This window comes from Clarias gariepinus, chromosome 11 (genome assembly GCF_024256425.1).
Source record: "Clarias gariepinus isolate MV-2021 ecotype Netherlands chromosome 11, CGAR_prim_01v2, whole genome shotgun sequence".
NCBI classification, from domain to species: domain Eukaryota; kingdom Metazoa; phylum Chordata; class Actinopteri; order Siluriformes; family Clariidae; genus Clarias; species Clarias gariepinus.
Window position 1 is genome coordinate 5709218 of NC_071110.1, and position 25124 is coordinate 5734341.

The 25124-nt window shown below is 39.8% G+C and overlaps 2 protein-coding genes across 4 annotated transcripts in view; both read left to right on the forward strand.

Annotated features, from left to right (window-relative positions):
• The window catches only part of pds5b (PDS5 cohesin associated factor B), a 54308-nt gene extending 49617 nt beyond the window's left edge, over positions 1-4691 (forward strand). The window contains exons 33-34 of the mRNA XM_053507247.1: positions 1583-1700; positions 3793-4691. Of these exons, the coding sequence (XP_053363222.1) occupies positions 1583-1700; positions 3793-3828 (154 nt within the window). The 3' untranslated portion in view covers positions 3829-4691. The remainder of the gene's footprint in view (positions 1-1582; positions 1701-3792) is intronic.
• A 2097-nt stretch (positions 4692-6788) lies between these two features.
• Positions 6789-24400, forward strand: trmt9b (tRNA methyltransferase 9B). 3 transcript variants are annotated; one of them, XM_053507712.1, is made up of 4 exons: positions 6789-6880; positions 18762-18954; positions 19500-19673; positions 22949-24400. In XM_053507712.1, exons 2-4 carry the CDS (start codon positions 18801-18803, stop codon positions 23884-23886), a joined length of 1266 nt encoding a protein of 421 aa, XP_053363687.1. In that variant the 5' UTR covers positions 6789-6880; positions 18762-18800; the 3' UTR covers positions 23887-24400. The 3 variants fall into 3 exon arrangements, with proteins under 3 accessions (XP_053363687.1, XP_053363686.1, XP_053363688.1); XM_053507711.1 differs by lacking the exon at positions 6789-6880 and adding an exon at positions 8649-8672; XM_053507713.1 differs by lacking the exon at positions 6789-6880 and adding an exon at positions 15730-15772.
• Positions 24401-25124: the final 724 nt, after the last annotated feature.

Genomic DNA, 25124 nt, shown 5'->3' on the forward strand with positions numbered 1-25124 from the left:
ACTCGGAAAGGATACACATGGGTTTGATCACCTATCATTGTAAATCATCATTTTATAACAAATTCAGTTTGCTACCCCCCCGCACATTTCTATTGACGGATTTGAGAATCAGTTTTCCGAGCTTGTAAAAAAAAAAAAAAAAAAAAAAGCTTAATCAGTTAAATGTCCTGCCTCTGCTCTCCAATCATCAGTGACCTCCAATCTTTTTTGCACCACGAACCAGTTTATTTTATTTATTTATATATATATTTTTTTTTTAAACAATTTTCAACAGACACAGTCTCATAATAAAGCACAATAAATTGCTATAATACAAAACATATAAAACATACGGTAACACAAAATCAGCTTGTTTCTTATGTTTGGAGACGGTGACACCCAGGATGTATTCCTCATGTCCATCCAGTCTGCTCAGTCATCTCGCTTTCGTTACCCTTACTGCATACACGGCGTTTCACAGAGACACAGGTTTGTTGTTTTCAGGTGCTTGTTTTGTGGCGATCTCATGATATTTCAGAACGTCAGCAGAGTTGAGCCTAAACCCTAAACATGCTTCCAAAACACTTCAATTTCATTTCAAACTCAGTCTAATCCACTCTTCTTCTTTTTTTTTTTTTTTTTATACATAAAGTTACTTTTATGTGTACTGTAATTCATACAAGCATGTCATCAGTATTTTAGGGTAAATACGGTAATAATTTACCATCACAAGCAGCGTTTTCCCCTCTGGTTGCTTTGTGTTCTCTCTACAGTATTGTATATTATATTTTACGTGAAAATGTGACTGAATTGCCGTTAATATGTATGTTACAAAATTAATAAACTATATTCTTCTTAATAGTTTGGAGTTAAAACGCATGAAAAATTATATATTGCCATGAAAAAAGCCTTTTAAAAAAATTTGCGGAAGATATTTGTAGTTTCCGCGAAATTGCCAGGGGTGTTTGGCATTATTATTCAGGTTCTGGGGAAAAATCAACAAATGACCGAGGCTGCGAACTCAACTACGACTTTGCAGGGGTCGACTGTTGGCCTAATTTTAACGCAAGTGTAGGAAAGAGGTACAGAAGGAAGTGAATGTGGGATGATCTGATCATTTTTAAAATAAAACCCTCTGCAGACTCCAATAGTCTCTAATAAAAAAAATATTTATCTTTTTGGCCTGGTATCAAATCATCTATGGCCCAGTACCGGTCCAAAGCTCACTGATCTCAAGATTTCCTGACTGATAAAAATGACTAATTTGAACGTCACTATTGTCTGGTCTGTAAAAGGGATTTTGCGTGTGTACGTTTCTAATCTGCTGGTGATTAACAGTGATCAAGAAGTATGTTCTGTGATCAGAGCTGCATTATTGACACAGATTTACTGCATGACAGCTTGGAAGACGGCTTGCCTGCCTGCCCTTAGCCACCAGCTGTCGTGGGTATACATCTGGGAAAATGATTAGCTATTTGTCATCAACACCTTCTAGTGCACATCATTTATGTGACATCTGGTTGACGTAGATTTAATCTCTACACTGCTGTAGTCGGGAGAGGCGGTGGATTATCGCTAATTCCCTGGTTTGTTTGTGACACAGAGGTGGGAGATCCCGAGCAGCAGTGAGCCAAGAGGACGAGTCTGAGGAGGAGATGGAGACGTTGCAGCAGAGTGATGATGAGGCAGAAGAGGAGCAGTTACAGGAGTCCTCGTCTAAAGTAAACCTCCAGCCTTGTCTTAACATAACTAACATGTGATATGGTCTCTCTCACAGGAGCGCATCAAACAGACAGCTAGCAATGATTAAGAACTTTTTCAATGATCCTATACTATTCATTATATTTAATTAGCTGTTTAAAAATTTGTGTGGGAAATATTTCATAATTTAAACTAAATATGTAAAGAGCCAATGAGGTGATTTGCCCATAACTTGGTGCAGAATCAATTAATATTGTGATTGTATATAGTAGGGATGCACCGAAATGAAAATTCTGGGCCGAAAACGAAACCGAAATTTTTGGATGCACTTGGCCGAAAACCGATACCGAAACCGAAAATGGCTTCATTAAAAAACAGGTTTAAAATATTTTCTTTTTGTTTGTATTAAAAAAATGTTGCATATTGCAACTTTGCTGTCCTCATCTGAAACTTTGAAGTGCTTCCAAACCGCCGACATACTCCGTGTTTGATGCGTAATGACAGCGCGAACGAGACGGGAGGATGGGAGAGGCGTGGCGACAATTTCGGCTTTTAATTTCGGTGCATCCCTAGTATATATATCACGTTTTTTAAAAATATCAGCAGTGTAAGGATCTATTCAATGATGAAAACTATTTTTTTTTTAAAACTATATAAACTTTTGTAATCTTGCCAAATGCCTAAGTGTAAATCACAATTCGATCTTACAGTTTTCTCCCAGTTTTATAAAAAAAATTTAAAGTTTCATGAATAAATACAACGCGGTTTGCGAGTGTCCCGCAAAACAAAGATTTTTAATAGAATTTGACAAACAAGTCTGGGTTACGAGTACCGAGTATCATGTATCACGCATGCGTCTCTTGTTACACAACTGTGTAAGACGAGAAGAGGGGGAGGGGAGGGGCTGATTCCTCCTCTCCTCTTACTTTTAGCTTTACACACACATACACACACACACACGCGCACACACACAGCGCCTGCAAGCATAAACAGAAACACTTCTGTCGTGATTTATTTTTACTTTTTTTTATGTAAAGTGCAGGTTAATTTTTTTATTTTTACTTTATATTTTGTGTTAACGATTCTTATGTATTTATTTTTGTGGGGCTGTGGAACGAATAATTTGACTTTCCGTTATTTTTATGGCAAAATCCGCTTTGATTTTTAAATATGAGTTCGCTTCCGGAACGAATTATGTTCATAATCCAAGGTTCCACTGTACATGTAGCCCATTTCCTATGACATTTGTTTTCTTACTTAAAAAAACAAAAGCGGCATTTCAACAAAACAAACCTACTTTAGATACAAGAGTTTAACATTTAACTGAGCAGTGCGTATCTCTGTCGTCCGGCATAATTATTATTTATAAACAAACTTAGCTAATATTCGCTTCTACCAGACAGGATGAAAATGTGTAAATGGTTCAAAGTGCGCCACCTGTAGGATTGGTGACATTTTATCCCCTCAAATGCGTCCAAAGTCTCAACTCAACTTGACGGTAAGCGTGCGGGTTGAGCGGCTTCTAACGCATGTGATGTCTTTTATTTATTTTTGCTCCTTGTGTTTGTGTAATGACTTCTAGTGTAATGAAAAAAAATCAATAAGGCTATTGAAAAATCTTGCTCTTGTCTCTCTCTTCTTGTTCAAAACAAAGCTGATAAATATACAATGTTCAATACTGAACTACCCCCATGTGGTTTGTTAATTAATAGATATGCAAGATATATTATGCAAAACATTAATTGCTATTAACAGTATAACCGACTTAAGGTGTATTAAACAGAGTTCTCCTGGGTTCCTTAAGGACTTTTTCCCGGTCCCTGCACCTCAGCAGTTTTGAAGGAATGTACTGTATTTTGTTTGTTACACCAATTCATTCAAGCATTAATTATTATAATTCTTTTTTTTTTTTACATAATATAATTAAATTTGATATAAAGAAATAAGAGGGCTCAAGACTTTACAAACTGAGAATTCTGATATTTCAAATATAGATTTAGCTAAATTAACTCGAAATAAAAAAGAAATGCTTTCACTACGTTGTAGTCTACATGTTGAGTTGGAGTATCGTGTGTGTGTGTGTGTACTCAGTGTTTGTTCTGATGTGTGTAGGTGCGACGGAAGCCTGGAAGACGAGAGCGGAGATGAGGAAGCTGATGTTCTTGTTCTCCCTTCAGAGAGAGAGATGAATCATGGCAGAGCTTTAAAAAGCCCTGAAACACCACAGAGGGAATTTTTTTTTTGGAGCATTTGGACTTTTTCCCCCCCGGAGCCGTGCATCTGCTTGAGCTGTATTTTGCCGTCTTTTCTGCCGTAAGCTTCCGCCTCGTCGCTTCACCATGACTCGTGGTTTGTTTCGCATCATTACACGTGCCGACCATGTGAAAAATCTTGGCTTAAACAAACACACAAACTGTAAATAGTCTTTGTTCTGTTGCAATCCTCTCTGACCCTGCCCTTTGATCCTGACCCCTGATCCTGACCCTGAAATCCCCTCCACTTTAGGGAAACTGTATAGCTCTTAATCTTCTGGATATTAAGGTGTTGCATCAGCTGAATTTGTTTGAGTATTAAAGGAAAAACGAAAAGAGTTTTTTTAGCAGTACTGTATCTGTCCAGTGTGTTTTCTGTATCATTCTGTACCAAGCAATTTTTTTTTGTAGTTTGTGTTTTTTTTTTTTTATGTTTGTCATTTTACTCTTTCCCTTTTTAACCCCTTGTCATTTGTGTAATTCTTGTGTGCATATTATTGTGGATGTGCCTCTGCAGGAAAACAACAACTACAATATTAAAAAGAAAAGAAAGAAACACTGGTCTTGATAAGGAATAAAAATAATCACGTGTTTGTAAACGTTTCCTGTTCAGTATTTGTTTTCATCAGTGTTTAGACAAAGGAAAGTATGGTACAAAGCGATGGGTTTTAATATTGGCTGTGCATCGAGGAACATGTGCGGATTAAACTCGCCCACTTTTTCAGTCTGCTGAACCAATAAAATATTCTGTTTAAATAATTCGACTTGTTTACCGAGCCATCTGTCTGTGTGAGTGTCACATTTTCCTGGTTTTGTTCGCCGTGTGAGAATCAAAGTCTTGATGTCCTGGGGGTAACTGTTTATGAAAAAAATGACTCATTTAATTACTGCAGCGAGACGCTTTTCCCCATTTACTGCTTCTTAATAAAAAATGCTGTTGGGCAGGAGGATATTGTGTTTATTTTGAGTACTAAACACAACCTCCTTGCTTTGGGAAAGAAAGAATAGATTTTTTTTTTTTTTTTGTCCCTGCTGGCTGTTCTGAGGTTTAACTTCATGACCAGAATTTAAATACACTATACAGGTAGTCCCTGACTTACCGACCAGTTCCATTTCATGAGCACGTTTGTAAGTTGGATTTGTTCTTAAGTCCGAAAAGGTAAGTCTTATACGCCTTTGACACGAATATACAATGTAATACCTATCCACTTGACTAAATCTCCGTTCCCCTTTTATATGGCCAAAAAACATAATTGCGCCTAAGAAAATGATTCTCAAACGTGAAATGTAACCGTGTTGTCTCTGAGCTTTTTTCCACCGTATTGGACTGTGAACTCTGTTTTGTTGAAGATTTCCGACATTAGAATTATTTACCCCCAGGACATCTTTACAAGATAGCCATTTTCTATCATCGTGCTCCCGAAATAATACATTGAAACTGGTAAGGCCGCCTCATCTCTTCCGCGCACACATACAATATGCCAGAATTTTTATACGTAGGTCTGCAGGTCTCTCCCCGTTCTTGGTGGGTTTCCTTCGGGTACTCCGGTTACCTTCCACAGTCCTAACACCTGCAGATTAGGCTAACTGCCGTTCCCAAATTGCCCATTGTGTGTGGGGGATAGACTCCAGCGCCCTGCGACCCTGTACTGGATAAAGTGCTATAGAAGAATGAATATGTGTAAATATTCTAGCGTTGCTGTGAGGATTTGTGATCGTTCAGCTATACAAGTTGGGATGGCAAGGAGGCTCCGGTTCATCCTAAAGGTCACTGCTCTGTATTTCAGCATTGTGCTTCCAACATTGTGGCAAAGAGCCACATATGGGTGTGACGGTCAGGTGTCTCTATACTGTCAGCCACAGTGCCTTTTAAAGCAAGTAAACAACGGGTACATACTGTTGGAGATAAAGCAACAGGCCCTGACTTTCGTGACATTGTGCGTTGAGAATTCTTCCCCAGGCCCAGACCATCAATAGAAAATTTTACGGCCAGGTTTTAAGGCGTTTCAGGGAGGACATTCTGCAAAAATAAATGTAAAATGTCAACAAAGCTAATCTCAAAACTGTTTCGTACTACCTCGGAAAACTAGCCCGAGAGACATTTACAGATGTAAAATTAATCAACACCCTGTGAGCAATCAGAAGTGAGAATTCTGCTGCATTCGTGTGTAATATATTATAACCACACACATTATTATTATTATTATTATAAATTGTATAATAATATTAATTATTAACCACATTATACTGTACACTTTTATATTTGCACACACATTATTATGTAAATATGTTTATACCAGAAATATTTTATGCACTATGCACTACATGCATATACATTAAGTGCATTCTTAATAAAAATCTTCCTCAATTTAAGAAAACATCCAACATTTAAATTTCAAGCTTGCAAGGCCTGATCCTGGTGTAGTTATGGTTCTGCGATCACGTGACATCAACTGACCAATCACAGCACGGATCGAGCGAGCCGCGTGTTCTGTTTTATCCGCTCGTATTCAAGAAAATCCCGCCTCCTAAGCGCTACTATTGGTAATTATTTGTCCCGCCTTATAAGATCTTCACGGTCCTGATTGGTCAGTTGAGTTGTCATTTACGTCACCGTGGCAACAGTATGTCAAACAGCGGAAGCGCTTGAGAGTCAAATAAAAAAGAAACACAATGCTAATTCATGACAATTGTTATTATTTTTCCTGGGTTTTTTTTTTGCTTATTTTTTTTCCTGAGTCGATATTTATGTGTTTATATGTTTGTTTTGTTTTTTTACCGAAGTCACGTTCACTGCTCGATTTTTCCGGCCAATCAGAGCGAAGTGGGCGGAGCTTGTTGAGATAAACGGATAGGGAAACATTAACGTGTCGTTTGTTTGCCATCAGTCAGCGTGTCGGGGTGCTTTACCTTATCATCCTCAGCCTCGGTGCACTGAAGATGCAGATGTGAGTTTCTCTCTTTATCCTTGTCTGTGTCTGTGTGTATATGCGTGTGTGCAGGCATCGTTTGGTGCATTGCTTTGAAGATGTGTATGACGTCATACGGTGAGTCCCTGGTGAATAGGTGAACTTTCCACATCAGAGTTCCTGCTCATGATCAGTGCATTAAAATCAATTAAATGTTTTTAGCAAAATAAATGCAGAAAAGTTGTGTGTGTGTTAGTTTTAGAGTGATGTTTTACTCTAAAACAGGTTTGAAATTGTAGCTTGTGTAATATAAGAGGGAGATAAAAGGAGAGAGAGAGAGAGAAAGGGAGATTAGTCCTAATTATATTAAAATGCATTTTTAATAAATTTTGTATAACTTTCTCGTTTCTTGTGTAATTCTTAAAGAATGGCGTCAATGAAAAGGAGAAATCAAGCAACAGTATTATTATTATTATTATTATTATGATGATTATTATTATTATGGGGCAGTAGTGGCTCAGGCAGATAATGTGCTAGTTTGTTGATCCAGGTTCGAGCCCTGTGACCGGTGGGTTGGGTCCTTGGGAAAGACCTTTAACCCTACACTCACCCCATACTATCCCGCCACTGGATGCAGTGCCGTTCCCAAGAAAAATTGGAAGGAACGTGTCAGGAAGGGCATCCAGCATAGAATATATATATACACACACACACGCACGCATATAAACTTTAACTCTTTAAGAGACACAAAAAGTAGAGCTTTATTTTTATATATTTATAAATTTATATATATATATATATATATATATATATATATATATATATATATATATATATATATTGTATATATATACACACACACACTGGTGTTATATCTCTTCCTGGTAAAACCAATGATGGTAACACCCAATGACAATTTACAGAAATCCAATGATGGACTTAAAAGTTTTGCATAAAAAACTGCTTAAAAAAAACTGACATTTCTAAACAAATTAAGAGAGACATCTGACATAGCTTTTGCTTTTGTCCAGTGTTCTTCATCAAATTATTTTTCCACTGTTTATCAATTTTGTTTTGTCTAACAGTAACACCAACAAAATAGTTTGTTGTGACCGATAATTATGTAATATTATTCATTAAAATCAATTATTGTTTCATGATTTTAGTGATTGACTTATTTTATACAATATTGATGTTACTGTAAATCAGATTTATTTAATGAAAAAAAATCTTTCCATGATGCGTATACAGACCCACGACCATGTATGATTAAAGTGACGAGACATTTCCTTGAACTTTGAACTTTTTTTTTTTATGCTACAATTAAATATTTAACATTTAATATCTGAATATGTACACAAGTACAAATAATGTGTGTAATATTTATTTCACTGATTTTGGCATCAGGCAAACCAAAACAGCACTTTCCACCATTTATTGATTGCGACATAAAAATAGAAACAAACAAAAATGACGAATGAATATGTTGCACTAGAGAATACAATTATTCTTACTTATAATTAAGATTTATTGTGCAATGATTAAATCTTCACATGCTTTAGAAAGTAAAAATATCCGTAAGAACACATTTGGGCGTGATTATTTTACTAGATTATTCTCTCTTTTAGTAGTTTGTTCTTCAGATGTTGAAAAATATAATAGAGGTGTATTGTGTTTTTATTATTATTTTTATAAAAAAAAAAAATTCAATAAACCTTCTTGTCATATGAACAGAAGAACACTACTTAGACAGAGCGGCGAGATGGTCCTAGAGAGAGAGCGAGAGGTGTAAAAGAGGTTTTCTCTGTGGAAAATCCATCTCTCAACAGAGGTGACACAACATTTCTCTTTTTTCTTTTATGCTGCTCTTTCATCCATCTCCAAGAAAATCATAACCTCTTCACACGTCCACCAGGAAAGTCAGATTTAAAGCCTCCCTCTGGTCGTTAAATCCTAACAACTCTCTCCCTCTCCAACTTTCTAACGACTCTCACCTTCTCCATAGTTCACCTAACGAGCTCATGACTCATCTTCAGAGACTGAGAACCTTCACAGATACAACAAAAGAAACTTTCTCTACTTCAACTGAAGTTACTTTGATGAACGAGAAGTTTTTCTGATCGTGACTATGACATCATGACATCATGATCTGTGTGGTTTTCTGAAACACCCTTGTTGCTATAGGAGAGTGATCATGATGAGGGTTCAGTGTTCCTGAAGTTGTTCCAGTATTTCCTACTAAACTCACATCCTGCAGTCTTTATTCCTTCTGTTCCACAACAATCTGCCAATCCTTTGGTCACAGAGCAACGCTGTACTTTTTAGCCCGTTATAGAACATCCAGTCTTCATCAAAACATCTACAGACAGTTGCTCTTTTGCCAGTTTTTTTTTTTTTTTTTTAGTGCACTTCACTTGGCACAGACTGTAATATCGGCTAAAACATGGCATCAGTGCTGAAAAGTCTCAGAGTGAATTTTCAGATAGGATCATAGAACACTATTTTTCATTAAACTTGATGCTCCTTATATATTTTATTGTAAATATGAATTTTATTGTTAGTCATTCAGCTGCTCCCGTCAAATGGGTCGCCACAGCAGACCATCAGTCCGCATAACAACTAGGCACAGGTTTCACGCCGGATGCCCTTCCTGATGCTACCCTTTATCCGGGCTTGCATGGACTGGCTCGTTAAAATTGGGTGTTGCGACCCCCCCACCAACAGTGGGATTCGAACCCCAAACCAACAGTGGGATCCTCAGAACCCCAAACCAACAACCTACTGTAAAGCCTTAGTCACCTGAGCCATGAATTTGACATGGTTACGGACACTACAGATTTTTGTGGTTTTAAAATGAATTGCAGTTTAAATGATTATGTAATTTATACAGTATAAATGTAATTTTTAGGGCACATATAAAATCGGTTCTCCAAAACAGCAGAAGTCAGCAACTTGATATTTTTAAGAAAAGTGATATTGGTAACTTCCATGTCGCATAAACTTCATAAGTAGTTTCTTTGGCTGCACATTTCCTGTATTATATGTATAATAAAAATCAGCACCATTGGCGATATGTAGCTGCTGTTTCTTGGCAACAGACTGTAAGGCAGCGTTTTTGTGCCCCCAGACGATGGGTGTGTTGTGAACCCCGTGTTCTTAAACAGTCCTGTGTTTTCTTGATGTAGGTAATCAGCCAAATAACATTTGTTCTTGATCAGTCTGGTAAATATTTTGCTCTGCACTGACTCCAGGACCAGAGGTGGCATCCTGTGACCTTCACCTGTGTGGAACGTTGTGTACACTTTAGAGGACTGACTGATGCTAATCTGCGGACTGAATGAGCCAAATGATTTCCTGTTTTCTATAAAATGCTGCATTTAACTGATCTGCATGAGATGGAAAGTTGGAGCTCGGAGTGATGTGATGTGATTCTCATCCTCGAGGGTGAAACGTAGACGTGGCTCCGGCATACTGACAAAAACAACTTTCTTCCTTGATGGTATCCAAGCGCTAGTGAATCTTAGATATCATCAAGCTATCCAAATGAGTGCATTAGTGTAGCAGGGGACTGTATAAAGAAATAAAGGGAGTTATTACTCTCATAATTGTATTGTGTTATTCTGCACAATGAAAGTCCTGGTTTGACTCGAATGCCCCTGTGTTGATGGATCTAAAACAGATACAGGTCTTGGCTGACGCCGTGAGCAGCCATGTTTGTTTGATGTTGTGCTGAACTCGCAGTGTGTTATTCTAAAATGCTAAATTCTTAAGATATTAAAACATGAATTTGACGCGGTTACGGACACTACGGGGTATTTTTTTGTGCCTTTTAAGCTTTTACCAAAGTCCAATTTAAGCAACAGTTGCATATAAAAATATTTTAGTTTGAAGTAAGCCAGTATACCGCTGAAAAAATTGCCCTTTTTATGGCACATATAAAACCATCTTTCCCATACCGATGACAAACACATGAACATGATGAATATGTCATGTGACTCTTCATGGTTAAAGATGTAGAGCTGTTATCACTTAGGGTGACTACTCTAAAATATATCCAAGTTTAATTTCTATGGTATTGTAGTTCGGGAAAAAAAAAAAAAAACTAAAATGTTTGCTGAAATTGGAGGGGTGTACTTACTTTCGTGAGTTTGTGTGTGTATATATAAAATGAAAAAATATATAATCTGTTCACCGAGACAGTCAGAATAATTGTATTTATTTGGATTAAACTCGACCCGATCAAACAAAACCTGACCTTTTTATTCCATTTTTAACTGGTTTTGTTCTAAGGTATCAGATTTATCCCGCTGATTCTGGTCTATACACAATCCCTTGAACTGAAACCTTATATCATGCTCATTTAAACAGTGACTAGGCCTGTGTAGTTCACTTCTAATATTTCACTTCAGTCCTAGATCCTGTGATCCAATGAGAATTAAAAGTGTTTAAGGAACTTGGACGTGCCGTTCTGGGGAAAATAATCAGTGGCCGAGTGGTGACGTCATAGTTACTGCCCTGAGGTTCATTATTTCCCTATAACAGCACTTATTTCTTGTTTTCCACTTGCCCATTATTAAGTCAAGTGAATCAGGCATGACTGTTGCTCAGTACTTTACTTTTTTTTTTTTTTTTGGTTCCTTTATTTTCAGCATGTGGTTTCATCTTGGTTGCAGTAGAAGACAAAAGTGAAAAAAAAAAAAAAAGCGTTATAGTCTTTATACTGATTAAAAACAAGGCTGAACCATTTTCCCTTCCATATGATATAAAGCTGTTCCACATCAGATCAGCTCAGCTCAGACATCCCTGATGTTTTCTGTTAATAATGTTGTTAATCCGATCCAAATGTGCTTTAGTGTAAAGCGAGTAAGGAGCGTTACCGAATCAGCTGCACGTGCACGACGGCCCTGACACCACACCATGACGTGGACGTTTTAATAGTGTGAGAGTAAGAACATGTTTGTTCTTGTAGAAAAGATGAGTCAGTGTAAACAGTACAATTTAAACCGTCACACAGACACCGAGCTAAATATACTGTGGGGAGGGAGTTAAAACGGGGTGTGGCGGGGGTGTGTTTATTGCACCAGGAGTGATTTGGCGTTTAGTTCACCAGTACCTTGATGTAATGTTTCTTGTCATTAAGCACACATAATTAAGTAATTAATTAACGTATTAATTAGCCACTTGTGGTGAGGTTGTGACTTAAACCGTCCTTTTTTTTCTTTTAATTGTTTTACATATTTACCAAGTAAGGTTCACCCAGACATCGCAGGGGTGTTGCATATTAACGTTCTTGCATCGAACTGCGTCTGCGAGCTCACACAAGCGGAGGAGGTGGATAGCAATTTTTCTCCAAATGCATTGCGTCATCCCTGTCGTTGCACGAGCAGCAGTTTGAAAAGATGCACTTGTGTGTTCTGGAGGAAGAACGTAATTAAATAATTAATTAACAGGAGAAGGAGTGCTGTTGTGACGAAATCCTTTAAATAATCTTAATTTTTTTTTTTTTTTAAATCATTGTTTGTACTATTTGCTAAAGATGGGGCTGTTATTGTTCTTGCACCTAGATAAACAGCCAATAGATATAATGTGTAATATGCGTCTTTTCTCATGTGGTCAGGAAATTATGCCCAGTTTAACACTTTTTACAAATTCGTACACGTTTACAGCGCTGCCTCGGCAAACAAATATAATCTATTACGAAGGTGAAAGTTTGTATTGCAAAACACATTCTCCCATAGGAAATAATGTAAATGCAGGTAATCTGTTCCAGCCACCCAAAAAATATTACCAATTTCTAACACTATAATCATATTTTTGAATATAAAAACAATCAAAACATTTATAAATTAATGTCAATTAAGTAACATTTATAAATAAACATACATTAAACCTCACTTAACTTTAATTTATGATTCCTTTTGGCAACGAAAGTGAAAGTGGCTCCCTTTTCTTCTCCATGGATCCCAAAAATGTTATGTCTTAACTAAACCACAAGTTTTAAACCGCTCCCAGACATACATGCTGCTTTGCGGGCAAAATTTTAATTCTTAAAAATTCTTCAGTCAGCTCCTGGGTAGCGTGATATTGTATCAGGTGTCCTCTGGTGATCCTTAAGTCATCAGTATTCTTTCTTTCCTTCTTTGAGAAAGTAATGCATGTGCCTTTATGTATAAAAATTTTATACAATATGTTTTTCATTTAAATTCATAATAAATTAAATTTCTTGTTTGTTTTTTATTCCCACTTCACTGTAGCGGAAACATTCAGAACCATCACTATAAAACTGATGTACTGTACATACTGATCCGTGATTTTAATTTAGCATCGAGGGAAGGGAGGAGTCCCTAGTGTCAGTGTAGTGTAGAAATCAGTAGGTTTACCAACATGAGGAATCTTCATGAGAAAGTGGGTTTTGGGTTTTGTTGTCGATCTGTCACTTAAAAACAACACTGCTTTATCTTTTATCTGGACAGATAAATACTTAAAACTGAATTTTAGTTTAATGTCTAAAGCTGTTAAATGAACATTTTTGTTGTATCGTTCGCTTTGGTGTAAAATAATCAATTTCAGAGACGTAAAAGTGACTCAACCTTGTTTCAGGAAACGTCACGCCACCACCGCGTCGCTAATTCTTTTTGTCCGTGTTGCTTTTCCTGCATGTATTCTCCCCAAAGAAAATAATCCTTAATCATATTTGTTTGTTCCTAAGAATTATCCATCATTCAGTTTCAGGCTTGTTCTCTAATCGGGTCACATTTTCCCCTTAGCGAATTTCAATGTGGGTTTAATTGAGCCTCTTTATGCTCACCCAGAACCTTGCTCCTTTTATGCAAGGCCAAACATTTCCATATGTGTGCTGAGATAATAAGACAATGGATCTCGCAATGCTTTAACGATCTGATTGGTGCATTGTGAAACTGGTTGCTGATTGCAGCCCTGCAATGTTCTCTGGAAATATCGCCTGTAATGAGGCACAGTCTGGCGCTGCCACCCACACGACCTGCGGCGGCTCAGAATAGACTACGATTGCACATGTCTGCGTGACATGCATCTCAAACCCAGACTACAGTCCTGGAGAAATTGCATCATCACGTCTAATGGATGAACTCATGTGGTGATGTTGTTGTTGTTGTTGTTGTGGCTGGACATCATTGGGTGTAAGACTGTTTATTTAGGATCGCTTGAAGAGAACGCTGAAAGATGGCAGGATAAATTGTTCTCTGGTGCGTGGCTTTCTTTCTGAGGTGTCAAGGTTATAAGAGCAATAACCAGCCTGCTGAGAGTCAGATGACTGCTTATAATAAAAACGCTGCTTTATTTCTGTAGCGCTTTACCCAAGCCCAAGGCTGTGACATAAGGATAACGACAGCACTGTGTGTGGCTTGTAACTGAAGCTGGACAGGAGGAAGAGAGATTAAACGGGGCAAAGATAAGTTTGAAATTTGCAGGATTCAAGCTCTGGATTAAGGGGATTGTGACGTTTGTTATCCATGACAGTCGAAGACATGATAGAGCTCGCTCAAGCAAAGCTGAGATTGTCGTAATGATGGCGAAGGGGTGCCAATATTATGTGATTTAATGGATTTATGCAGGTTTAGAACCAAATCAGGCAGCACGGTGGCTTAATGGTTACCGCTGAAGCCCTGCACCTCCAGGGTCAGGGTTCAGTTCCCAGCTCAGGGTCTGTGTGCATGAAGTTTTTGGGTGAGTGAGTGAGTGATTGAGAAAATCTAATTATACTTTTAAAATGATTTAAGTAAACTTGGCTGAAAATTTATAAATTCCTGAAACCTGTAACATAGCTTTCGGAGAAAATGCAATCCACTTGGATCTTTCGCAAATAAATTTATTTAGGTGAAAATTCATATTGCAATACGAATTGTCCCATAAGAAATAATGTAAATGCAGATAATCCGTTCCAGCCACCGAAACATATTACCAATATTACAACAAAAAAAAAATTAAGTAAAACCATGTAGCTTTTGAATGCATGCCAAAGGCGACATTGGTATCGTGGGTTGACGCTTTTAAAACAGTTTTCGCTGACGAGGTCGAAAAATAAATTTGTAAACTCACTTTGCTTGGTTTTGATCGGCTCCCAGATGCAACTTAGCCAGGTTTTGCTGTACTCGAATTTTGCTAGAGTATCACGTCTTGTTTTGATTTTATGGGTGAGTAGCGCCACCTGCTGGACTGGAGTATGAAGCAACCGATTAGCAGGACAACAATATTATCGCTTTGTGTGAAGCATGACATTTAAACAAACACAACTTACACAGCATTTTAATGTTTATTCAGTACTTTTAATTGTTTTTAATACTTTACAACACATAAGAAATATAGCTGCTTGAAATAAATCAGGTTATAAATGCTGTTGACTAATAAAGGTGATAATGCTATTGAATTGAGTCATAATGCACCAAAATCGAGTCAAATCGACTCAACATCTTGGAGCTTGGAGTGTGACCATTTGGGTCTCCACGGGATCTGACCTGCTTATCCAGCACAACGTTTGAGTTGATTAATCAGAGATGTATTTGTTTCTTTAATGTTAATCTATAAATATCAGCAGATTTATAACCGGCCTCTCAGCTAATAATAATACTACTGAAGGTCAAACTCCACAGAAACTCTGTACTTGTCATTTAGCTTGCAAGAGTGATCGGGTCTTAACTGTTGCAGTGGAGTATTGATGGTTTGGGGCTGGTTTTTAAGACTCCTGTGAAAATTAATATAGCTTTGTGCAGTATTGATTTATTTTTTCTTTCCTTTTTCGCCTTTTCTCATAAGTTACTATTTTAAATATATATATATATATATACATATTAGGGTGAAAGATTTATTAGCCCAAAAATGATGGCTTTTATATCCACGCTGTGCAGCAGTCGGGAATCGCCTGGTGGCAGAGGCAGCTGCGAAATCCTTAAAAGAGTAAGTTTTTAATATATTTCTTTAACAAATGATGTCTGATATCTTTTAAGCCTCTGTTTAAAACTGTGAGCACTGACTGGAGAGAGAGAGAGGGGAAAATGTTGCGTTTTTAATAAGTTATTTATTAGTGTTATTTGTAAAGTGTTAAATTTTTTTATGTTTTTGCTAAAATAATTTGAAGAAGGAGGGGAACGAGGCTAACAATGTTAATGTTGGTTAACATCAGAGCAACTGTGCTAATTGTTCCAGATTCATTACTCATACTAGTGTACTCCAGTGTTAACAAAATGACATTTTAATTTAATCAAATCCTTAGTAGTATAAGGATTTAAATATATAAATTTTAAGATTACTGCATAAAGTAAGGGGGGAGGGGGGCAATAACTTAAGAAAATCATGCTCAAACTAAAATAGATCAGAACCGTATCTCTGCATGTCAAAGCCTAAAAATGTCTCCCGCGGTTTTGTGTCGTCAATTTCATGCCATGTTTATGAGGACCATCAGTAAATCCCATGCTGCATCAAGCTATGAAACATCACCTTTGGCACTCTGGATTTTAATACGTGCTGCTTTGACAGGCTCAGGCTTGATTTTTGTCCTCATTAAAGCGAGCAGTGCAGCCAGTGTGTTCCTCTGTGTCTGGTCAGGTTTGTGTCTCTCTTTTCACGGTGTGTTTTGAAGCCGATTGCAGTCGTTCTCCTTTAGGATGCGATACAATGAGGAAACGAAAAAAAAAAGAGATGCATATGGTTTACAAAGACATGCGGTTCACCAACATTAGTTAGAGTAACGATGGCATCCTGTAGGACCTCCAGAGTTTGTGTAACTGCATGTACTGTATTACGAGACTGAACTACACTTGGACTGATGAGCTGGTATTAATGCACATGTACATTTTATATTTAAAGATTAAACGATCAATTTGTGTTAAAACACGTCATATTTTTGTGACTTTTTATTTTAAGCAACAGATAATTAAGCAAAATAACAAAATATGCTTAGGGTTCTGCTCTAAGGACGGCAAGCAGTCAGTCGGGTTGGAATTGAATACGACTGGATTAGGGGGAGAAAATCAGAGGAAATAATAATAAATAAATAAATAAATAAATGAAGCTAAGAAGGCTGAATCCCAAATCGATCTCTAACCCCTGATCCAGGACCCTACTTGGTGTGTGGAAAAAGGGATTGTGCACCCTACACAGCGCACTAGCTTTTAATTTAACGCTATTTGGGATTCGACCCCAGAACAGTTGGGTAGTTATTAATTACATCAAAAGCTTAAAATGTCAGTGTTTTAACAATTAATATTCGTCCTTCCCGTGTTCACACGCTTGCTTCTCTTTTGAATAAGTCGAACACAACATACCGGGTATTAAAATAATCAGAAGCTACATGTCGCTAGGTTACTGTCATGTCACAAAGCAATGTGAATCATCAATAAAATTTAATTATCAATAAAAATGCATAGTGGCCAAAACTGAACAAATGCAGATATTTGCTACGTATCGCCTTTTTACGGTGTAATACCTGCTTTACATTATATATCCCTACTCCTGTACATGCGACCTCCATAACCTTTGACCTACATTATTTATTGTAAATATGCCACCTATGCAGTCCTGGTTGAACAGACTTTGTTCATGTACACGCACAATAAGAATAAAGTGGAGTCTAATGTGGCGAGTATGGATTTCTGTAGAGGATGAGCCGGCTCTTCACATTATCCTGTCAAGTGTGTGTGTGTGTGTGTAGGACTGGGATTAGAGAAGGTACTCGGATCTGTTTCTGTAGCGCGGGGTTGTGCTAGGCGTGGAGGTAAATAATGAGTCGCTGTGAGGAGGAGTGTTTTATCGAAGACCCTCTTCCTGACCAATGATGGAGCGAGTGTGAGCAACGCTGCAAAAGATCCAACAAGTTATCATATAGTGTTCGAATCTTATGCTAATGTCAGCTTGGCGATCCTTACTCGCCAGGCCTGATGTAGTGGTTACCACTGTCGCCTTGCACCTCCAGGGTCTGGGTTCGATTCCCGCCCTCAAGGTGTGTGGACATGGAGTTTGCATGTTCTCCCCATGTTTGGTGGGTTTCCTCCGGGTACTCCGGTTTCCTCCACCAGTCCAAAGACATGCAGGTTGGCTAATTGGTGTTCCCAAGTTGCCCGTAGTGTGTAAATGCGCGTGTGAATGTTGACCCGCGGTCCTACCATGGTTGTAAAAAAGGGAACACGTACAATGGGATCACCATTGGCCTCCACGGTCCCTAGTTAGACTACAGAGGTTCCTAGATGGATTAATTTCTGCCACAAAAGTGATTACTGTTGCTTTACTGCACTTTTAGTAACCGTTTAGTAACTTAATGTGCACGGCCAATGTGGATGGATGGATGGATGGATGGATGGATGGATGGGCGAGACCATTTGCAGACACAAATGTGTGTTCGTGGGCGAATTAATGCTTTGTGCACAATGAAATAAGTTGATATGTGGAGGTCAGCACTAATACTGCGTCACTAATGGACCACTGGCCGCTTGACGTACTGGAAAGCATGAAAAATTGTTGTACGATGTCATAATAGTTAATGCTACTGTAACTGCATGCTGATTAACCGGCTACATACCTGGAAGGCAGATCGATCGGGTTTAAGTGGCACAACAATCTGCCGGTCTTGGGTACAGATACAGGGAAATCAATCAAGCATACTCATTACACTATTAGACCACACCCACCCGGACAGACAGGTGTTAGACGGTTCGGATAAGCGAGCGGGGTTTATCATATGTACTGTTTTTACGGTTCCCCCGTGTCCCCTGGCACTTTAAGATCTTCTCGTGCTGAATCTGTAGCCAAACTGATGGTGCTGGGAATAGGCTGCTTGTCAAGAAGGCGTCCTGCTGCATTTTTCACAAGGATGGATAAAGAGCTGTTTCTCCCTGTCTCTCTCTCTCTCTCTCTCTCTCTCTCTCTAACCCTATCCTGTTCTTCCTCTCAGAGCGCTGAGGATGCTGTGCTCGGCTAATTTGTGAGCAGCATGGACGAGGCTGCCAGCCAGCTGGAGAGAGACCATGTTCACAGCGTGTACGAGAGGATTGCGCCGTTCTTTAATGACACTCGCTACAAGGCTTGGCCAAGAGTCAAGCAGTTCCTGTTGGAACAGGAGCCGGGCAGCATCGTCGCCGATGTGGGTAAGGACACCGGATTATGTCTTGTTACCAGCAAACATGAGCGTTTCTAGAATAGTTTTTTTTTTTTTTTTTTGTCCTTGCTGTGACCTTCGGTGCATCTGAATTCTTTATGCAAGTTAAGTAGGGAAGAAATGGTGTTTTTTTCCCCCCTCTCATTCTCCATTAAAAAAATGATGAGGGTTATTTTTTGTGTGTGTGTGTTCGTGAGTCGTTTTCGGATCATGAGCTCATTTAGAAGACAGTATGTTTAAGGATGAAGGCTTTTAACAGCTTTAAAAAAAAAACTTCAGGTTGAAAAATATCCTGCTGTTAACATAATGAGCTCAAGATTCTCCTCCGCTTTGACATTTTTGGAAATGTAATGCAGTTTGTCAGCTCATAAAACCTAACGAGCACAACTGAATTATAAACAGAATGATCCAAATGTGACCTGACTGACGAAATAAGCTAGACGGGTCATTTAGAAATAAACACTGTTGTTTCACAAATTAATTAGTGTTTTTTTTGTTTTGTCGTTGTTGTTTTTTTGCCTGCTGATGTGACAGGATGCGGCAATGGGAAGTACCTGCACATCAATGAGAGCATCTTTAAGATGGGCTGTGACGTTTGCCGCCCGTTGGTGGATTCGGCTTGGAGTCGAGGCCATGAGGTTCAGCTGTGTGATGGTCTGCGTTTACCCTACAGAGACGGCTGCTTTGATGCCGTGCTCTCCATCGCAGGTAATCCACACCGGATTCATATTCATATACAGTTTACAACGTCCTGTAATGAACTAGGAACTGAAGGTGCCAGGGTTTACATTTCAGCTGGAATACTGGATTGGGGTTTTAAGCTTAAAATGGATTTGGGGTTTGTGGTTGTGGAAAGGAATTAGGTTTTTAGACTGTGATATTGGATGAGGATTTTAAACTGGGCCTTGGGTTTGTGGTTTCTAAATGATGCTTCGGATTGCTATCTCAGAATGTTGATCGGATTGGGGTTTCTAAACAGGGCTTAGGATTTTTAGAGTTTCTAAATGAGCCTTGGGATTGGGGATGGGGTTTTATAGATTCAAGGATTCTTTATTGTCATACCAGCACACTTCCATGTAATGGTACGAAATTAGGACCTAGGTCCCGTTTAAGCCACATAGATAACAGAATAATATAAATATGAGGGTGTATATATATGTATATACATGAATATAAACAAAGAGCAGTTAGAGATATATTATGCAAGAATTAAGATGTAGACTGAACATAGTGTATTGCACATTTTGTACGTTGGACTTATAGGGTTATTTATGTAGCGCACCATAGGGTTACAAATTACACTAATTACGCTGTTTTTAAGCCTGGTGGTCTTGCACTGAAGGCTCCTCAGCCTTCTGCCTGAGGGAAGAGGTTCTAAATGGGCCTTGGGGTTGGGGTTTTTAAATGGGGCTTGGGATTTTTGGGAATTGGAGTTTCTAAATTGGGCTTGGAATTTGTGTTAGGGTTTCTAAATTGGGTTTGGGATTGGGGTTTCTAAATGGGGCTTGGGTTCGGGGTTTCTAAATGGGGCTTGGGATTTGTGTTGGGGTTTCCAAATGGGTCTTGGGATTGATGTTTCTAAATAGTGATTGGGATTTTGGGGGATTGAGGTTTCTAAGTGGTCATTGCAATTGGTGTTTCAAAACTCATCTTGGAATTTGGGCTTCAGAGTGGGACTTGGGAATGATTTTTTTTGTTTTGTTTTGTTTTTTTTGGTGACTCCGTGACATCTGAGGACAAAATTATGCCCTTTTCTGTCTAAGACTTTCAAAGACCACTTATTCACATCCATTCATTCATGCCAGTATCACTTAGCAAGTATTACCTAGGTCACAGTGACCTAGGATGTCATATCGGTGGTCTTATTTGTAGAAAAACTTACATTGCTGAGGACCCCCAACCTTTGGCAACCTACACTCATCCAGTCAGAATCATTAGTCAGTCCGCTAACCCAAGGGCAACCCCACAAGCATGGGGAGAGCATGCACACTCCACTCACAAACACAGGAGATGAGATTCAAACCTCCAATTCTGAAGATGAGAGGCGACAGTGCAAACCATTAAGCCACCATTATTCGCATTAGACAAGTAAAAACAATAAGCAAAGATTTCCATGCGTGACTCACCAGGTGGGGGGCAAGAGGGACCGGTGACTCAGACGAGTTAATGAAGACTGCTGTGCTGTTTCAGGCTGATCTTATTAAGAATTTGCTTGATATTTATGAGCAACAGTGGAATTTCATTTGGTTTAAAAAAAAAAAAGTTCAGTAAGAGAACGTAAAGTCTCTTACTTTGCTAACCTCGCCTAGCTTAAACTGTCATAGCTTTTCATATCACTCAAGGCATGCTCTAGAGAAAGGGTACGAGATGGACCCTCAGGCTTAAGCCTTTTCTTAAAGTTTTACACTTTGAACGTTTAACTCTGTAATTTTAATTTTGGACTGATTTACTCTCATATATAAATTAGTAATTAGTTCATTCACTGGTTTAATTAGCCAGCTCCACATTTTCCAAAAATTCCATGCTTGATTTAGTGTTTGCCCTGGGAACTTTTTCTTACAGCCGATGCCTTACATTCAGTAAATTACAATTTAAATAATATATAAAAAGCAGTCATTTTTTCTTATAATTAAAACCTTCACCTATAGATTTAGGGAAACTGGCGATGTGTCGGCTCTTACACGGCTGTTTACTGTCTACTTTAATAAAACTTCATGAGTTTCTGTATTATCTCACACAGATCCCCGCCATCTGCCTGCTTCCCTGTTATTAATTCTAATGTTTATGCCCCAGTGCATGTCATATAGTTTTATTAAAGCAGGATAGAGTGTGCAAAACAAACACCGTTACTTGGATACAGAGATTTTCCGTGTGTGGGTCACCTGGCAACCCTCGGTCATCCTCAGGGAGCGATTAACACGGGCATTCATGAGTGCACCGGGTCATGTTGCTAACCCAGTGCTGTTGTGGAGGAAGAAGTTATTTTCCTTTGGTTATTATAATAACCTTATAATGATGTGGTGAATAAAAAATAAAAAAAACTCTTAGAGATGGACCATTGTGTTGTTGTGTTACTACTTTTGTTTTTGTGCAGATAATGAAGTCATTAAAGTGCTGTTAAAAAGAGGTTTGCAATTTTGTATTTGAAATGACCTCAGAAGGAAAGGGATTTAATCAATTAATGGCAAGTGGTGGGGGAGGGGGGGGAGAGTGGGAGGGGAGAAGGTAAGATTGGGAGTTGGAGGGGAGAAGGTAAGCGTGCAAGTGGGGGGGGGGAAGGTAAGAAGGTGCGAGTGTGTGGGGGGGGAGAAGGTGCGAGTGTGTGGGGGGGAGAAGGTGCGAGTGTGTGGGGGGGAGAAGGTGCGAGTGTGTGGGGGGGGAGAAGGTGCGAGTGTGTGGGGGGGAGAAGGTGCGAGTGTGTGGGGGGGGAGAAGGTGCGAGTGTGTGGGGGGGAGAAGGTGCGAGTGTGTGGGGGGGAGAAGGTGCGAGTGTGTGTGGGGGGGAGAAGGTGCGAGTGTGTGTGGGGGGGAGAAGGTGCGAGTGTGTGTGTGTGGGGGGGAGAAGGTGCGAGTGTGTGTGTGTGGGGGGGAGAAGGTGCGAGTGTGTGTGTGTGGGGGGGAGAAGGTGCGAGTGTGTGTGTGTGGGGGGGAGAAGGTGCGAGTGTGTGTGGGGGGGAGAAGGTGCGAGTGTGTGTGGGGGGGAGAAGGTGCGAGTGTGTGTGGGGGGGAGAAGGTGCGAGAGCGAGTGGGGGAAATTAATGATATATGGTGAGGATGAATGACTGACGAAGTGAATGGATGAAAAACTGAATGAATGATAGATGGCGGAAATGTGTGTGAAGTAAGTGAAGGAGACTGATGGAGACTGTGAGCGAGTGTGAGCTATTTTAAGACATAAATTTTGCAGGACAAACGCTGCATACTTTTTGTACATTTCTGCAAAATACTTTCTCATTATCAGAGCATTTTTTTTTCCCCTTCCAGTCATCCACCACATGTCGACCAAAGAGCGGCGAGTGCGGGCGCTGAAAGAAATGGCACGCACGTTGCGAGTCGGAGGCCGAGTCATGATCTACGTCTGGGCCATGGAGCAGAAAAGACGCAAGTTTGAGAAGCAGGACATCTTTGTGCCCTGGAACCCCAACCCTCCCTTATCCTCTGCTTCGAGAGGGCGTCTCAGAGGCAGGCAGCGAGGCAGCGGAGTCCAGAGCGTAAGCGACAGTGCGGATTCCGACAGCATGCACAGGAACACTAAAAGCACATCGTCGGTGGCGGATGAGGAGGATCCCGGGAGCCCTGCGCAGCACAGGAAGCAGAAGCTCTGGTTTTTCTCCAGGTCTCTGGACTCCGTCCTGGACTTAAGCAGCCTGACCATGTCTCGCTCTTTTTCCAGAGAGCTTGGCGCTTTTTGCAGCCCTACCGACGAACCCGAGGCGAGAACTCAAGCGAGAAGCACGAGAGGACAAGCCCTGATCAGACAAGTGTCCAGCTTTTTCACCAACCCGTCCTCCAGGAACAGCCTAGAAGAGGACGTGTTTGTCTCCGAGCCGAACGAGCGGACGCAGAAAGCAGAGTGCAGCGACGGGAACGGGGAGGTCTCGGTCACCCTGGTGCAGGACTGCTCATCAGTGCCATTACCAGATCTGGTGTCTCGACAGAGGGAGCGCTCGGATAGCGAACGGCTCGGAGAGGATGAGGGAGGAGATTTCGAACAGGAAAGCGCAGTGTCCCTTCAGCGGCAGGACAAGTGGAGTAAGGACAATCTGAACGAGTCATGTCTGCGCTATTACCACGTCTTCAGAGAGGGGGAGCTGACGCAGCTTATTGAGGAACATGTCGAGGAACTTCATATCCTGCAGACCTACCTGGATCATGCCAACTGGTGTGTGGTGGCTGAGAAGGTCCATGTGTGGAGGGTTTGAGTTTTTTTTTTTTTGTTTATTTATTACAATATTTGTTTTTTAAGTGTGTTCCTGTTTTAAATTGTTTCTTTTTAAGGATTTTAACCATTTTGACTAAGAGCTGAGGTTAAGTTTTTAGTATGGATCAGGACCCAGTTTCCCAAAAGGAAGGAGAGACTAAATGAATGAATGAAAATGGGTGACGGAATGAATGGCAATGACTGAAGTTTCAGACTGAGTCGATGAATGAGAGTGAAAGATGAATGACGACGAATTACTTGCATCTAAAATGATGGAATGACTGGACTGAATGAATGGCAGATGGTGAAAATGAACAATATATGCTGTGAATGAATGACGGACTATGTGAACAGATGAATGACTGAAGAAATGAACGGATGAAAGACTGAATGAATGATAGATGGAACAAATGAACGACAGATGGATCAAATGACCGACGGACAGAATGACCGGCGGACGGAATGAACGACTGAATAGGCGGAATGAACGACTGAATAGGCGGAATGAACGACTGAATAGGCGGAATGAACGACTGAATAGGCGGAATGAACGACTGAATAGGCGGAATGAACGACTGAATAGGCGGAATGACTGACACACTGAATGACACACTGAATGACGCACTGAATGACGCACTGAACGACTGAATGACGCACTGAATGACGCACTGAACGACTGAATGATGCACTGAACGACTGAATGACGCACTGAACGACTGAATGACGCACTGAATGACGCACTGAATGACGCACTGAATGACGCACTGAACGACGCACTGAACGACGCACTGAACGACGCACTGAACGACGCACTGAACGACTGAATGACGCACTGAATGACACACTGAATAAATGACTGACACACTGAATGACTGAACGGCTGAATGACACACTGAATGACACACTGAATGACACACTGAATGACACACTGAACGGCTGAATGACACACTGAATGACACACTGAATGACACACTGAATGACACACTGAATAAATGACTGAATGACACTGAATGACTGAACGACTGAATGACTGAACGACTGAATGAATAAATGACTGACGCACTGAATGACTGAACGACTAAATGAATATATGACTGAATGACACACTGAATGACTGAACGACTGAATGAATAAATGACTGAACGAATCACTGGATGAATGAGAGAGAGAGAGGGAATGAATGAATGACTGAATGATTATATGCCAGGCAGAATAAATGAATGAGAGATTGAATGAATG